This window comes from Cupressus sempervirens, chromosome 3 (genome assembly GCF_028749045.1).
Source record: "Cupressus sempervirens isolate cs-2001-9-10 chromosome 3, ASM2874904v1, whole genome shotgun sequence".
Lineage (NCBI taxonomy): Eukaryota > Viridiplantae > Streptophyta > Pinopsida > Cupressales > Cupressaceae > Cupressus > Cupressus sempervirens.
In genome coordinates this window covers 791,190,543-791,206,100 of record NC_143120.1, presented here as the reverse complement: position 1 = coordinate 791,206,100, position 15,558 = coordinate 791,190,543, and the positions used below count along the sequence as shown (strand labels likewise).

Here is a 15,558-nt window from a genome sequence, read left to right as displayed (position 1 = left end):
TTCCTAGTATTTTGTCAATGCTTATCCCTATAGTGATTTCATTTCTCGAATTGGAATTTTGAGGGCTACATGTATGGTTGATGCATGAATATTGAAAGTTGCAATGCTTGTTGGTGCAAGAACAAGGAGTGGGTTTATTGCTCTGAGCATTGAATTGTGTATTGCATTTCTTATGCAGCTAATAAGGTATAGTTTTCTACTTCTAACAGTGTCTTGTATGACCATGTATAAAGGTTGCATGGAGAGATTAGATATGGAGTGGTTTGTAATGATAGAAAGTGCAATTTACTGATGATGTGATTAATTGTAGTTGTTGGTGGAGATAGAGGCAGAGGAGTCGAGAACTGGTTTGTTCATCTTGTTTCTATGTATAAATTGGATGGAATGGTCAAGCAAATTCAAATGAATGTTGTGGTCTTCCCATGGATGGTTGTTGTCAAAGTTGTGTTTTCCCACATGTCAAGATCAATTGAGTTAGAAGTACTAGCAAGGCCCAACTCGAACAAAGATTCCCCCTCATTCATTTGCAACGAATCATGTATATCCATGTCACACAATCTAATTCATTATCCTCTTCTAGGACATCTCAACCTGATCAGTGTGGTCTGCATACCAAACATTACGTGTTTCTGTATTTAATTGATTCCAATATCTAATAATGTCATCTTTTTCCAAACCTATATCTATGTGGACCTTGCGAAAGTGTTTGTACAAGAGCAATTTACTCTAGCAAAACATTTCAAAATGTTTAGTCTTCTTTTGGAATTGCAATTTTTTTTTGGAAATACTTGTACTATTGTTGTTTCCTTTCTTATTCTCTATTTGTTTCATTTGCGAGATGCAACATGTGTATGATCTTACTAATTCAATTAGTGTAAGTAGTTCAAGGTTAGTTGGATGTTCCATGTAGGCTTGTATGTAGCTAGATTATATCTTTCTACTAGCAATTGTTTGTTTAAGGTGATGCAACACTTTTCTCCCCATATTTAAAGACATAAACTAGCAATTGCAATTCACAAGAGGCAATTTTTGAAGCATGTAACATGTTTCTTGTGTACACTAATGTCTCTTTCGATACTAGAGGAATTTTCCAAAGAAATAGAATATTGGTATTATATATCTGAGAAATTCCTTAAGGTATGTGCAAATATAGATAATGATGTAAAGGTAATTGTTGAATGCATCAAATATGTTAAGATTTGTTGAGGAAGGAAAGAAATTTTATATTAATTGTGCAAATTTTGTTAAGTATGTAAGAGATGTTGATAAAGTAATCAAGGAAGAAGAATTTAAGTTGGAGAAGACTGCAAATAATAATGACAAATCAAATCAGAATATTGTTGAACTTCCTAATATTGTGAGCAAGTCGTATACAATATACTACAAAGGGTAAAAATGGGATGGTTCATATATTCTCATTATGGTGAAGTTTTCTCACTCCCAAACTGAAAATATGTAGAAGGAATTAGAGCTATTGGAAGCATCCAAGAAAACTTATGAGACATTCAAACTTGCAGGCCTTCAAGTAGAAAAGATATAAGCTTATGCAAAATGTGGATAGATTCAATTTGTAGAAATTTGAAGAAGGTATGGGATACAAGTTTGTAGACCTCAAGGGTAATTTTTCTGATATATTTAGATTTGCATAAGTTTCTAGGAGAATCAAGTTTTTGTTATGTGTATAGTCTTTTTGTGCATCTCATCTTTGTCATTGATGTCAACGTGGGAGTATTATGACAGTGAGTGAAGAATGGAAACATGAGTAGGCAGTAAGAGTAGTCATGAAGGCACACAATATTTATAGATCAAGTTTTGGTGATACCCTTTTTGTTTTCGCATTTTGGTAGCTAGTCATTTTTCACTAAGAGTTGTCATCAATGCCAAAGTGGGAAATTTTTGGCAAGTGATCATAACTAAGGGCATTAATGTTGTGATTGGTGGCGGCCAAGATAGGTGGTATGATCATTTGACATCATATTTGGTTTTGATTAAGTTTTGAGTATGAAATTTGCCTAAGTGTTTTACACGAAACAATGTGTTGGATAAAACTAATACATTGATGAGACTATTGAACACAACTGATGATAAATGTTAAGGAGAGATTGTTGGATTAAAGTGATGTTGAAGAAGAACAAGTTCAAAACCGAGCTACAAAGAATATGTAGAAGAGTTAGATCAATTATTATATTATCATTGATGTCAACTTGTTTGACTATACTAATATATGTAAGTTTCAATCATTTGAAGGATGTGATGTTGTTAAGAAAAGTGAAAGGAAAGATTTGAAGATAAAGATTGAAGAAGCGGTGTTAAGTATGTGAACCTAATTGGGGAACTTATAAATCAATCTATGACAGTATACCATTGGTTTGATTGATTTATATGATTTCATGAAGTGTTGAGATGATGTATAAGCAAGTTAGTTTGGTCGATAAAAGAAGAAATGAAGTTAGCAAGTGAAAATATTAAGAATTAGTAAGTTACACCAGGTTAGAGATAGTGGTTAGTAAATAAAGAGGATGAAAGGTGAAGTAAGTCAAAAAAGTATTAATCGAGCACAATATTAATCGAATATAGAGAAGGTCGGTGAAGGAAGAACACAGTTCAATAAAGGAAGAATAGTTTGCATAAGATTGAGTAAAGGAAAACATCAAGAAAAGATTTGGACTGTTCTAGAAGATTCTAAGATAAGGGAAAAGACAATTAGCAAGATCAATATCTAGAATAGTTTAAGAAAGATCTGATGATGAATATCTAATGTGTGTTTAGTGATCCAAGGAGAAGCACAAAGTTCAAGGTTAAAACATTTTCTTAAGTGTCTAGGTTCAATGTATCTAAGTTGGAAAAGGTTAATCAGCAATTGTGATTAAGCAACAAAATATGTGGAGTTGAAGCGGAAAAAAATTATCTATATAAGGAAGAGAGAAGAAGGTAAATGTTGTTGGTCTAGTTGATAGCTGAGTTGATGCAAAGTACTGAAGGTGATTATACTGAGCATATCTAAAGTGAGAAGTTGAAGTGGATTGAAGTGTTGACGTGATGGCTAGTCAAAGTAGAAGTATTGAGCAGAATGGAGATTTGAACAAGAAAAATAAGTTGCATATTTATCAGATCATTTCACTGTCGTATTCTAACCATTATAGCTGAAAATCTCTTAACAGAGTGGACTTAACAAACTTTTATTTGTAAATCAATTTGTATGGTGACATTCCATTGAATTTTTGTAAGTCCTTTAGAGAGGCCACTCATTCAAGGGTGACAAGGTCTAGGGCACTGTCTCTGCAACAACAAATTTGCACCTTAATAATAATAAAATGGTGCTAACAAAAGTTAGTGTGTTAGCATGTATGTTAGCTAATTGTTAAGTGTTTGCAAATTACGAACATGTATTGATAAAATTAGCTAACATATATGCTAACATGCTAACTTTTGTTAGCAACATATTTTTTATTAAGGTGCAAATATGTTACTACCTAGATAGTGCCCAAGGTCTAGATGATCTTGCTTGAAAATCCCCTAAAAAGGTCATGCCTAGAAGCGTGTGTGTAACCTTTGATAGGGTTGGCTCATAACCAAGCTCACTTCAGAAGAGTTAGATTAGTTTGGGTGAATAGTCCCTAGTGATTTTTACCATAATTGAGTTTCCACATTGAAAATCCTATTGTCGATGTGTTTATGGATGTTTTGCATGTTATTTGCTTTTACATACTAAACATGTTATTGATTTTGAAAGTCAGTTAATGAAGTTGATACTTAGTATAGGAGGTATAGGAAGTGAAATCAGTTTGATACATAAGATTGATTAAGAATAATGTGTTTAATGAGATGATTACAAAATTAAAATTTTTATAATTGTGGTGAATTGTTTAAAAGGGACATGTGGATAACTGAGGATAACTTATTCACCCCCTCCACCAATTATCTAACATAGTGAACAGGTATATTGTTTTTATCAATGAGCTTAGTAGAGTGAATAGTATCAGCCACAATTTTGGATATAGTTAATATAAAGTCTGAATTTGACATTAGTATGTTCTATATTAATATATTGGTCGACGCATGTTTTGGATGAAAAATCAATTAACTAGTTAATATTGCAAAGTACAAGGCAAGTGATAGTTTCAGGCAAATTAGCCTAAAATTTTGATTTTCCTTGTCAATTCTACTTGGCAATGTAGAGATGACATCCTAGGTATTAATTCTTAGTTAACAAGTTCTAATATTCATTTTTGGTTAATGTACCACATGTTTTGTGATGGCAAATGACTAGATAAGTACTTTGAAGTGATATAAAGTAAGGCCAATTTTTGTAAGGTATGGACATTTTATGTGTGAACTTTATGAATGATGTCATATTGATGTTATGATGTATTGATGATTAGATGCAATATTTTGATGAATAGTTAGAATCAGATGGGAGTTATAGAAATGACTAATCAAATATTGGTATATTAGTACAATCATTTTGGTATTGTATCTATTACCTATTGTATTGATTGTAAATCATTATTAAGTAGTGAGCTCTTGTTGTAAAGCAAATCCTAACAAAGTTGAGACCTCTAGCAAGGGTTGGTCCTCTACAAGGACTGATTTACTTGATGTTTGTAATGACTCCTAATAGGGTCAATACTCCTAACAAAGAATTTTCATATTAGTACATAGTTTTGGGTATAATCTCCACTAGGGTTTTCCCCTGGTCAAGGTTTCCTTGAAAATAAATCATGGTGTTATAAGTTTCTCATTATTATGTTCTTTACTTCAGTATTGTTATTTTTGGATGCATATGATTAAGTTTTGAAATATACAATTGGTGTAAAATTCCCCACTCCCCCCCCAACTATCAATATTGCCTATTTTTTAACACTATTGTCATAATTGTTCATCTCAAATACAATAAGCTTACCAATTTGTCCATAAATGGAAATTTTATCAAATTTTCTTAATTCATGAATTGCAAAAACTCTAATGGTATAAATAGGCAATAAGGTTCTTAGCATTTTACTCACCACTTCTTCATCATTTATGGTTCCACCGACAATTTTGATTGTAGTAACCGCTTCTTTCAACCTATAACCACATTGAGAAACATTTTCACCGTCAACCATTTTCATGTCATCATATTTCCCTTTCAAACTTTAAACCCTAGCTACGTCTAGGAATATCAACAAATTTGGCATCATAAAGAGCTTACAATTGTATCCAAGGCTTATATGCTTTTTGTTTCCACCTTCAATTAATTTGCACTAAGTGTCCCATATAGAGACTTAGGACCACCTTTTTTCATCATTCTAATCTTTACCTTAAGCTATTAGGTTTTCCAACAAGAGGACCTATGCTCTAATACCAATTGTTAATTTACTTAAGTTCCAAGATTACTGAAGGGGGGGTTGAATAAGTAATCTATCAGATTCAAAAACTCTAACTATTTATCAAATAATGATCAAGCAAATCAAACCATTAAACCATTCACAACATGCAAGCAAAATAAACTTGTGAAACTATCAATAAGACAGCTAATAAAACACCCACACAAGTAACACAAGGCACCAATATTTTTCACCTGGAAGCTCTTGGTGAGTGGGAAAAATCACAATGGGAATGAGTATTGCAAATATTTTGCACTCTTCTTAAATGAGCCCGCTTAAGAGCTTAGCTTTGCTAGGAGCTCACAATAATGCCCTATTAGAATAAGACCTCATTAAGAGTCATTCGGTTAAGAGATTTGTCTCTAGACCTGTTACGATCTTTACCCTATTAGGAGTAACCTCATTGGAGGGCTTCTAACTCAATTAATGAGCCACCCAATTTAAGGAATTACACTTCATACCTATTAGCATTGTAATTGCCTTATTAAGAGTGACCTAGTTAAGAGATTTATTCTTAATAACTATTAGGATTCAACAAGGTAAATGATCTACGAATAGAACTTCTAAATTTCTTGTACAAATCCAATTCAACTTAACATAGTCCTTTGATTGTAGGAATTTATCTACTGGACTAATAATATACACCATTCATGATCATCATACTTGCATCAACAATATTTTGTCATATAAATAGACATCTCAATCTTCATGGAGGCCACTACCTTAACCAGAATGTGTTGCACTTGAATTTCATCTTAGGCCTACCAAAACATCTTACCCTAATTTGTTCTTTATGAGATCATCTTGATCACCAATTTGAATCACACATTGATTCAACAAAGAACATTTGGCCTTATGCACTTTTTCTAATGAACATGTTTGACTTCAAGAAATTTGATCACAACATCCAATATACAACCAATACATGACAACCCATTAGTTCCACATCATCACTTATTTTTCTGTATCAAATGATCTCCTAGAGTCAACCTAGATGCTACCAGTTTATGATCAAACTAAAATTGTTCTAAGTGTTCTTGCATTTTTTCTTGAACATAATTCAACTAATCCAAAACATGTCTTCGTATAAGCCAGATCAAGCACACCTGTAGCCATGACCACAAAACTAAATATAGATCATAAATCCTCAATGACATCTGGATCATCATAGATTTGATAAACCAATCAAATCATTCACTATTTGTCACAAACTGATTAACCTAGTTGTGATGCGAGACTTTAATCAATCATAACTGTCTCCATACTTGTGTATAGTACATGAAATTGCACATATAACATCTAGTGACATCTTTGAGTCCCCATATCAACCACATACACTAACTCAACATGCAAATCAACCACACTTAATTTGTATCTTGCACAATCTAGAATAGTGCTCGTTGGTAAACAATTAATAGAGAACCTTCAAGTTGATATCAATAATAACACAATAACTAATCAATTGACCATCAAATATGCAATATATCATTTCTACAATACAATCTACATTAGTTATGCCAACACAATATAATTAGAATAGCATTTGATTCAATCTTAAAGTCACACCTCACATAAATCCTCGCCTCGACAAATACTTATCAAGTCTAGAAGGACAAAATCTAGGAGCTTTCTTTATTCCATATAATGCCCTCTTCAGCTTGCAAACCATATCTGGATTACTTAATAACTTTAAGCCTTATAGTTGTTCTATATATATCTTTTTTTCAACTCTTAATTTAAAAATGAATATTTGACATCCATCTAATTTACCTTTAAGTCCTTGTATGTTGCAAGGGAAAAATAAAAATTACCCATTTTTTCAATACGAGCGCAAGTGTCTTAAGAATAAACTCTCTCCACCTGTGTGTATCATTTGCACTAATACGTAATACACTTCCCCTGCATTAAATAATTGGATCATTATCGTACTTATTAACCAAAACTAATAATTATTAAAAAACAAATGGGAAAACAGGAAATGCTAATGTAAAGTAATTTTCCTCGGTCCTCTCCCACTAAATATTGACCTATTTCACTCTTGTGCCTGTTTCCGGGATAATTACCTAGCAGTACGCGAGTGCAAGGAACAAGACTCTAGATTTCCGCCTTTCAGTATATTATGTGGAGCTTTCAAGTTTTTCTCTTTGCTGGAAGAATTGAGCCTCGTGAGACATTAAACTCTTAGAAAACATAACAATCTCCTCAATAAAAACAAGAAATTCTGAACGGAAAGGATTCGATTACAGTAGCTGTACCTTGACAAAGGCGTGCATAGAGAAGCATTTTAGGTTTGGAATTCGAGCTACAAGGCTCAGTGAAACAAGAAGCCACTTATGTCCCAAACCAATGGCTGATACTCTGGTTTTCTGTCAAAAGTGTTTAATTTTATTTACAAAATACAAAATTGAATACAGAAGCTTTTTTTGCACATTTGGTTGGCATTATCATAACAGAAACTAAACAGCCAATCAATTTACATTTGGGCATCCTTATGAGAGTAGAATGTAAACAGCCAATTAAGGCACTTAAGTTGAAAGTCCCCGACTCTGTATTTGTTGCGAACAGCATCTGGAACAAATTTGCTTTTGTAACAAGCTAAAATTATTGGTATCAGATTTACTGGGAGACACCAATTGTTAAGTATGACCAACAAGGAGTAAGCTTCAGAGCTTACCATTAGTCCACAAGTTATAACCATCTGGTAGCAAAGACGGCCCTAAAATATGGCCTTCAGAGATCTCGGTTCATGTATTTATTTTGATAGAACAAGGTAGATCGCTCTTGGCCTGATCATGACAATCCAACTGAAGCGTTTTAGAAGAGGTCTATCAAGCCCTGTGGGAAAAATGTATATGTGCTTGTGATTTTCCCAACTCGAACATACTGTACCTGGAGATTACAAGTAAAGATAAATAAGAAATGTTGTCCTTCTAAAAACCTATCTGGAAGCTATGGAAAAACTCCATGGAAGACGATATTTTGTTCAATGTTCACGCACGGAGTTTTTTCTTTGAGGAGCATCAATAGCAATAGGTTTATCTTTGGAAAGCTTCTCCTTCTGCTGTGACTTGAAATTACCACTGCAAGGATCAGCATCTAACAACACATTTACAACTTCCCTCATACTGGGCCGTAGAGCTGGGAGCTTGTAAGTACAATGCACTGCAATTTTCAAGACCTGGATCATTTCTTCCTGATATGATTTGGAAATCCTTGAATCAAGCACCTCAAAAACTCCTCCTTGTGTAGATATATTGCGTGAAACCCAGTAGACAATATCCTTGTTCTCACCAAATTCTGGCTCAGTTGGCTTTTTCCCAGTAACAAGCTCCAGCAAAACCACACCAAAGCTATAAATATCGCTCCTCTCGGTGACCTTGAAAGAGTACGCATATTCTGCACGGTTAAAAATATGATTTTGTTAAAAACCTTTCGGATGCCAAAATTGCAACGATGTAACAGGCCCAATGAACTATAAAACCTATTGATGCACTCAAAAAGAGCAAAGACTTTGCTGTTATTATAAATAGGATTTGGTTAAAAGCCTTTTGGATACCAAAATTGCAACGATGTAACAGGCTAGAATGAACTATAAAACCTATTGATACACTCAAAAAGAGCAGACTTTGCTATTACTATACTTCAAAACAGGAATCGATGATATTTAGCATCAACGTTTCAGATCATTCTACATGATCCATCATCGGGATCCAGGAGAACAAAGGAATTGTGTTTCGGATCAGATCATACTAAATGATCCGAAATGTTGATGCTAAAACAAACTGTTACACAATCGATCCCAGAAAGATAAAATAACATCAATATGGATTGTGGAAATCTGATTGACTTAAGGAATCAACAATACAACCGTGAACTTACCAGGAGCAATGTAACCATGGGTGCCAGCAATAGCTGTTGTAGAATCCTTTCCTTTACTAACTTGATGAAATTTTGCAATACCAAAATCTGCAAGCCTTGCCTCATATGACTCATCCAGCAAAATATTGGTAGATTTTATGTCCCTGTGAATAATTGCAGGCGAGCAATCATGATGAAGATATGCCAATCCATGAGCTGCTCCTAATGCAATCTTGTATCTTGTTGGCCAATCCAAGTACACATCAGTTCCCTTTGACACATTTTCTTTATCACTTTTATGCAAAGCATCAAACAGATTTCCATTCTTCATGTATTCATAGACTACAAGATTTGAGTTACCATTTGATAAACAACAATAGAGCTTCACAATATTTTTGTGCCGAATCATCCCCAAAGTATCCACTTCTGCTTTCATCTGTTTGTTTAGAGCACTTTTCTTACTGTTGCTCATATCCACAGACCAAAGTTTCTTTACTGCAACAGTTACATTGTTCTTCAAATCTACTCGATAAACCTTGCCTGATCCTCCACTTCCAATGACATTTTCATCATCTACCAAGGCCTCAGAAATATCCTTCTCAGTGAAACCTAAATCTTGAAAAGATTTCAGTCTCCAAGATGAATTGTCCCCATTCTCCACTGATTCATCTTGAATTTGATGGTATTTTTGCCAAAGAAGCATGAACCCTACTACCAGGAATAAAATTACTGCTCCAACCATGAAGCCAGAGATAATTATCACATTTTTGGATTGTTTCCTCAGATGAGAATCTTTACAAGTCTCAAGTTCATGAATATTGATCCTAGAACTTTCAGCACATAGCCCTGGATTTCCCGAGAAGCTTTTGTTGTTTATTGTGCTGACAAGGGAATATGGAACTGGGCCAATCAAATTGTTATTGGAAAAATCAACAAGGCTCAGCTTCAAGATACTGAAACTTTTTGGTATCGATCCAGAGAGTTTGTTGTTTGAAATGTTAAGGGAATTCAGATATTGAATGGATGCCAAAGACTCTGGAATTGATCCTTCCAAATGATTTTCTGCAAGGTTGAGAACAACCAAAGAACTGCATGAACCTATTTCAGCAGGGATGGAACCCTCCAAGTCATTTTCTTGCAAATACAATGAGCTCAAACATTCCAAACTGCCAATTTCTTTTGGTATTGAACCAGTAAACTGATTATTTTGGGCATATAGGGTTACCAATAGCGAAGCCATTCCAATCTCCGGCGCCAAAGTCCCAGAGAAACGATTATTGTTAATATAAAGCTGTGATAAATTCTTTGCATTGCTGATCTCAGGACCAATTTCGCCGACAAAGCCGTTGAAGCTTAGATCAATAATGTTGACCCTAGGCAATCCCCAAAGCCCTTTGGGTACTTTACCCGTCAGATTGTTGATATTCACTCTGAAACGTAACAAATTTTTGCAATCCCCATATGACTCTGGCAAATCTCCTGTAAAAGAGTTATTAAGGAGAAGAAGTAATTCTAGGTTGCCTCCTTTGCAAATATCTTTTGGCAGAGGGCCAGTAAACTGGTTCTCTGATACGTCAATCATTTCCAACTTGGATAAACTCCCAAGCTTCTGTGGCAGGCTGCCGTTGAAATGGTTCTGATACAGGGACAATTGCACAAGATGTGGAAACTCGCCAAGGCTTTCGGGGATTTGGCCTGATAGCTCGTTCATGTAAAGCTGACAGGAAACCATGTTTCTCAATTTACCAAACTCATTTGGAATAGTTCCGCTCAACATGTTCATTGATAGATCAAAGTAACTTAGCAAAGTAAGATTGCCTATTTCAGAGGGTATATTCCCGCTAAGATTGTTTGCATACAGCTCCAGTTGGTAAAGTCTACTCAGCTTGGATATCTCTTTTGAAATAGATCCATGCAAATTGTTCTCACAGAGATCCAGAAGACCCAGATCGGTAAAATTATAGATAAAACTAGGGATTTCTCCTACCAAATTGCAGCTAGCCAAGTAGAGCACCTGAAGCTTCTTCAAGTTCATGAGTTGCCGAGGTATTATTCCAGGACTGAATGGATTTTCAGCAAGGCTGAGGGATGTGAGCTCCGGTAAATTTCCTACAGAAGCAGGAAACTTCCCCGTGAATTTATTGTGCGTCAAGTCAAGAAGCTGCAGGGATCTCAATTGAGAAAAATCTGGTAAACTTCCTGAAAGGTTATTATAACTAAGGTTCAGGGACTGAAGCTTGATGCAGTTCATGACAATGGAGGACACATCCCCATACAGCTTATTGTCACCCAAATCAAGGTTTTTCAAATTTCGCAGCTGGCAAATATCTGAGTAAAGACGACCATTAAGAAATTTGTATCCAAGTTCGATCTCAGTGACCATACCTGTAAGATTGTCGCAGGTAATTCCGTCCCAATTGCACGGTGCATCAGTGGAGTTTTTCCAATTGTTCAGTGCATTGTCGGGGTCATTCAATGTTGCCTTCATCTGCAGTAATATTTGAGCCTCCTCCGAAACAGCTTGAACTCTTCCAAACCAAGGGAAACCCCAGAGAAACAACAAAACAATCCAGAAAAAAATTCTGCTCTCCATCACCCAAACTGCTGCACACACCTATGCCTCAAACTATAGGCTTTATCGAGCACAAAGAACTTAAGTCTCTCAATGTCAGTATCCAGATACAATTGCTTGATTCGATGGAAGGCAGTTAACTACAATATTGGCAAACAGTTAGCATTTTCTTTCAACTTTCGTAAAATTAAGATAAGACTGCTTTTCCCAAGATTTTCCTCATTTGAATAGCTTTAATAGACCCAAAAACTCTCTCAAAATTAGGATAAGACTACTTTTCGCAAGATTTTTCTCATTTGAGTAGCCTTAATAGACCCCTGATCATTCAAGCAGAAAGCAACCTGAGCACAGAAAGGGCAATCGCAACACTCAAACATACGAAATAACAATGACCCTTGTTTGTAATTTGGGTAGACTCCAGACCACCAATTTGTGAATCTTTAAGCAACCATGACATGGAATCTCCCTAACCAGAGCCAAAACCCAATGGTCCAAACAATCCAAATATCAAATTCAGTTGGCCCCAATCCGCCTCATCATCAGTGTTCCTTATGTTGTTGTACATAATACAAAAAACCCCAAAATGGGTTTTTAAAACCCCAATAATGGCTTTTCAACCATTAGCGTCAACCATTAGCGAGCACGGTAATGTGGGCCTCCTTTGAATTGAAATCCCAGTTGGTATATGAAAAAGCATCTGCAGTCAATCAAGAACAAAGGGGGTAAATGGGCTTTGTAAAGATAAGTTCAATGAAGCAGGTCAGGAAGCTTCCAAGACCTAGCAATCAGCAGGCCATGAATAACTTTTCCATTTAACGTTTGTGTGTCTTGATTGACAACCTTATTAGGTAATGTACTGAAGAAACGTCATCTGACAAGAGGAATTTGTGGGCACAAGGAATCTTACATTATTAAGGCCGAGAAGACCCAGAAACCGCACTATTTGCGTGTACATGTTTATTTGTTAGCTCTCTTCATGTTTTTCCCGTTCTGTTTTAACTCCTCGCCTGCCCTTCCAGACGACATTCTACATTGGTTTCATAAACGTGAATTTTATATAGAAAATTCTGTCTCTTCCGATTTACCGTGACGTTCCCGACATCTGACTTGAAATTTTTTTTAGGGCAGTTTTCGCTTTCAGATGTCCAAAACGTGACGTTCGGAAGTCAAAAGCGTTGCTATTAACTTACGCGTCAATAAGCTTGACTAGAAATTACAAAGTTGAATTTGGAGAGTCCGTTTGGTAGCGGGAATACACGAGGAATGTAGTGGGAATACAAGTGGAAGAGACATATATGTAAATTTTTATTATTTTTTATTTTTTATTTCGATTCATCAAATTAGAATTGGAATATGAAATGAAATAAGAATACCTATTTTTATTCTTATTTTATTTATTTTAGAAAACATAAATTTTTGGATCCTGAATTCCCCATCAAATTATGACTGAACCAAAAGAAATTAGGAATATGTACCCCTATTTTCTATTCTAGAATAACTATTCATATTCTCGTATTTCTATTCGAATGTGTTATTATTAGAAAAAACAAAACTGAAATAATTTAAAGATTATTGGATTATAATTATATTTAGTTTTTTAAAAAATTTATTAGGAGGTTTAATGTAGAGCATAAAAAAATTATTAGTCTAGGATAGATTTTGACTTCATCTTTCATTATGTTGGATCCGCATCCTCAAGATATCAAAGCATTTTGCACTTTTCAAGCTCTTGAGGTCTCGTGGACTCCATTAAGAACCATTTATTTCACCATGCCACTAAGGAACCATGACCTTTAAAAAAAGAAATATATACACAACTAAAATTGACCACCATTTGATATTTATATTATGCTCAATTAGTTATAATTATAATTATTCAATTAATTTATCTAGTTTTCAGAGTTTTCAGGAGCTTATTGATTAAATATATTTTTTTAAACAAGAGCTGTGTAACAACTATAGTCTCACCTTATGGAAAAGTAAGAGACTTGCAATTTTGCAAAGGTACTTTGACAAAAAAAATGTACTCAAGAAAAATAAATTGAAATCTAATGTTTAATATTTAACTTGAGAGGAAAACTATAACAATATACATTTAAATAATTTTGTTATTTATTATAGATAATAGTAAATTTTAATTAGACATGATTTATAGTTTAGATCTATTATATATTACTTAATATAATATTAAGATTAATTCAAATTAAATACTTAGTGCACATTAAATTTAAATTGTATTTATTATTAGATTTTTTAATAATTAAAAGACTAACTTGCGATAGTTATTATTATTATTATCATAAATATAATACATGTCCTAGCTCAAAAGAGCCATAAAAGCATCTTCATAAAGTTCAAGGTCGTAAAAGTTCCAAAGTTTTTGTTTCAAAACCTTCACAAACCACCTTCTATTTGTTTAAAATATTGTGCAAAAATAAAGAAAAGCCTAAATAATTATGATATGAGAGATTAGAACAAACCACCAACATTTAAATTTAGATCCTAATATTTGAAAATAGATTATTTAATTTTACAAATAGCTAACTAAGTTTCCATAACTTTTGATATTCCAATTACAATGAATATATAATTATGTATATTTATACTTTTTACATAAAATAATCGTTGAAAAATTAATTTATTATATGTTGAAAAAATGTATTCATTGTTGAAGATTATGTCAAAATTATTAAATTATAATATATGTTGAAGATTATATTAAATTTTTAAAAGTGTAATATAAAAATATAATTATTAATGTAATTATGACTATCTATATTGTTATCAAATGTATAATTTAATTGAAAGAAAAGAATTCAAAAGCAAAAAAGTATTCTTGTATTTGAAAATTGAAATCAATTTTAATAAAATATTTAAATTATTTTGATCATTTTTATTATCTTTCTTCAAATTTGATAATTTTAGCATAAACAATTATTAAAATTGTTTTAAAATATTACTTTTTAGAAATAATTAAAGTAATTTTTTTTAGAATTATTTAAAATAAAAAATTATTAAACAAATATATTTAATTTTCTAATTGAAATAAATAAAATTATTTAATATTTTCATTTAATTATTATTATTTTATTTTAATTCAATAATTTTTATATAAATTACAAATTTATTTCTAAATTAAGTCTTAAATATTATTTAATTGAAAATTAAAATATAATATAAAATTACTTAAAAAACAAACATAAATAAAATATATATTTTACATATCTTAACAAATGTGTTTATCATTGTTTGTGTACCGAAAGTGACAATAATTTTGTACTATTTGCTTTATTGAGATTGATTAAAACAAAATTATTTACAAAAATCTAAAATAAAAAATTGCGTTGTACAAACTTTATAATTATTATAGTTTTGGTTAATATTTACATCAACACGATCCCTAACGCATAGATAGAAATTGATGAATGTGAGCTCCTTCATTCAAATTTTTAATTTATATGTACCGAAATTGGGAACTTTATTTGCTGCACTATGATTGGTTGATTTTTTTTTTCAATTTTATGAATGGAAAATTCTTTTTTCGCTTGGGAGAAATTGTCTTGGCCAATGAAAATTTTAGATTTTAACATTTCCAGGAAAAAAAAAATCTTTATTTTTTAGCAGACATTAGGATTTGTGTAAAATATTTTTCAAGGCACTAAGATTTTCGAGGCAAACAAATCCTCAAATATGAGGCGAAAACAATAGTCTCGCCTATAAATAGGCAGGACTAATAAGTTTAACTAGCAATCATATCTTGGT

At 33.0% G+C, this 15,558-nt stretch overlaps 1 protein-coding gene across 1 annotated transcript; it reads right to left on the bottom strand.

Moving 5' to 3' along the window:
* Positions 1-7,728: 7,728 nt before the first annotated feature.
* Positions 7,729-11,833, bottom strand: LOC149569171 (uncharacterized). Its single transcript, XM_089821934.1, has 2 exons — positions 9,246-11,833; positions 7,729-8,762 (listed from the first exon to the last, which is right to left on the bottom strand). The coding sequence occupies exons 1-2, from the start codon at positions 11,815-11,817 to the stop codon at positions 8,350-8,352; spliced, it is 2,985 nt and encodes a 994-aa protein (XP_089678060.1). The 5' UTR covers positions 11,818-11,833; the 3' UTR covers positions 7,729-8,349.
* Between the last annotated feature and the right edge of the window lie 3,725 nt (positions 11,834-15,558).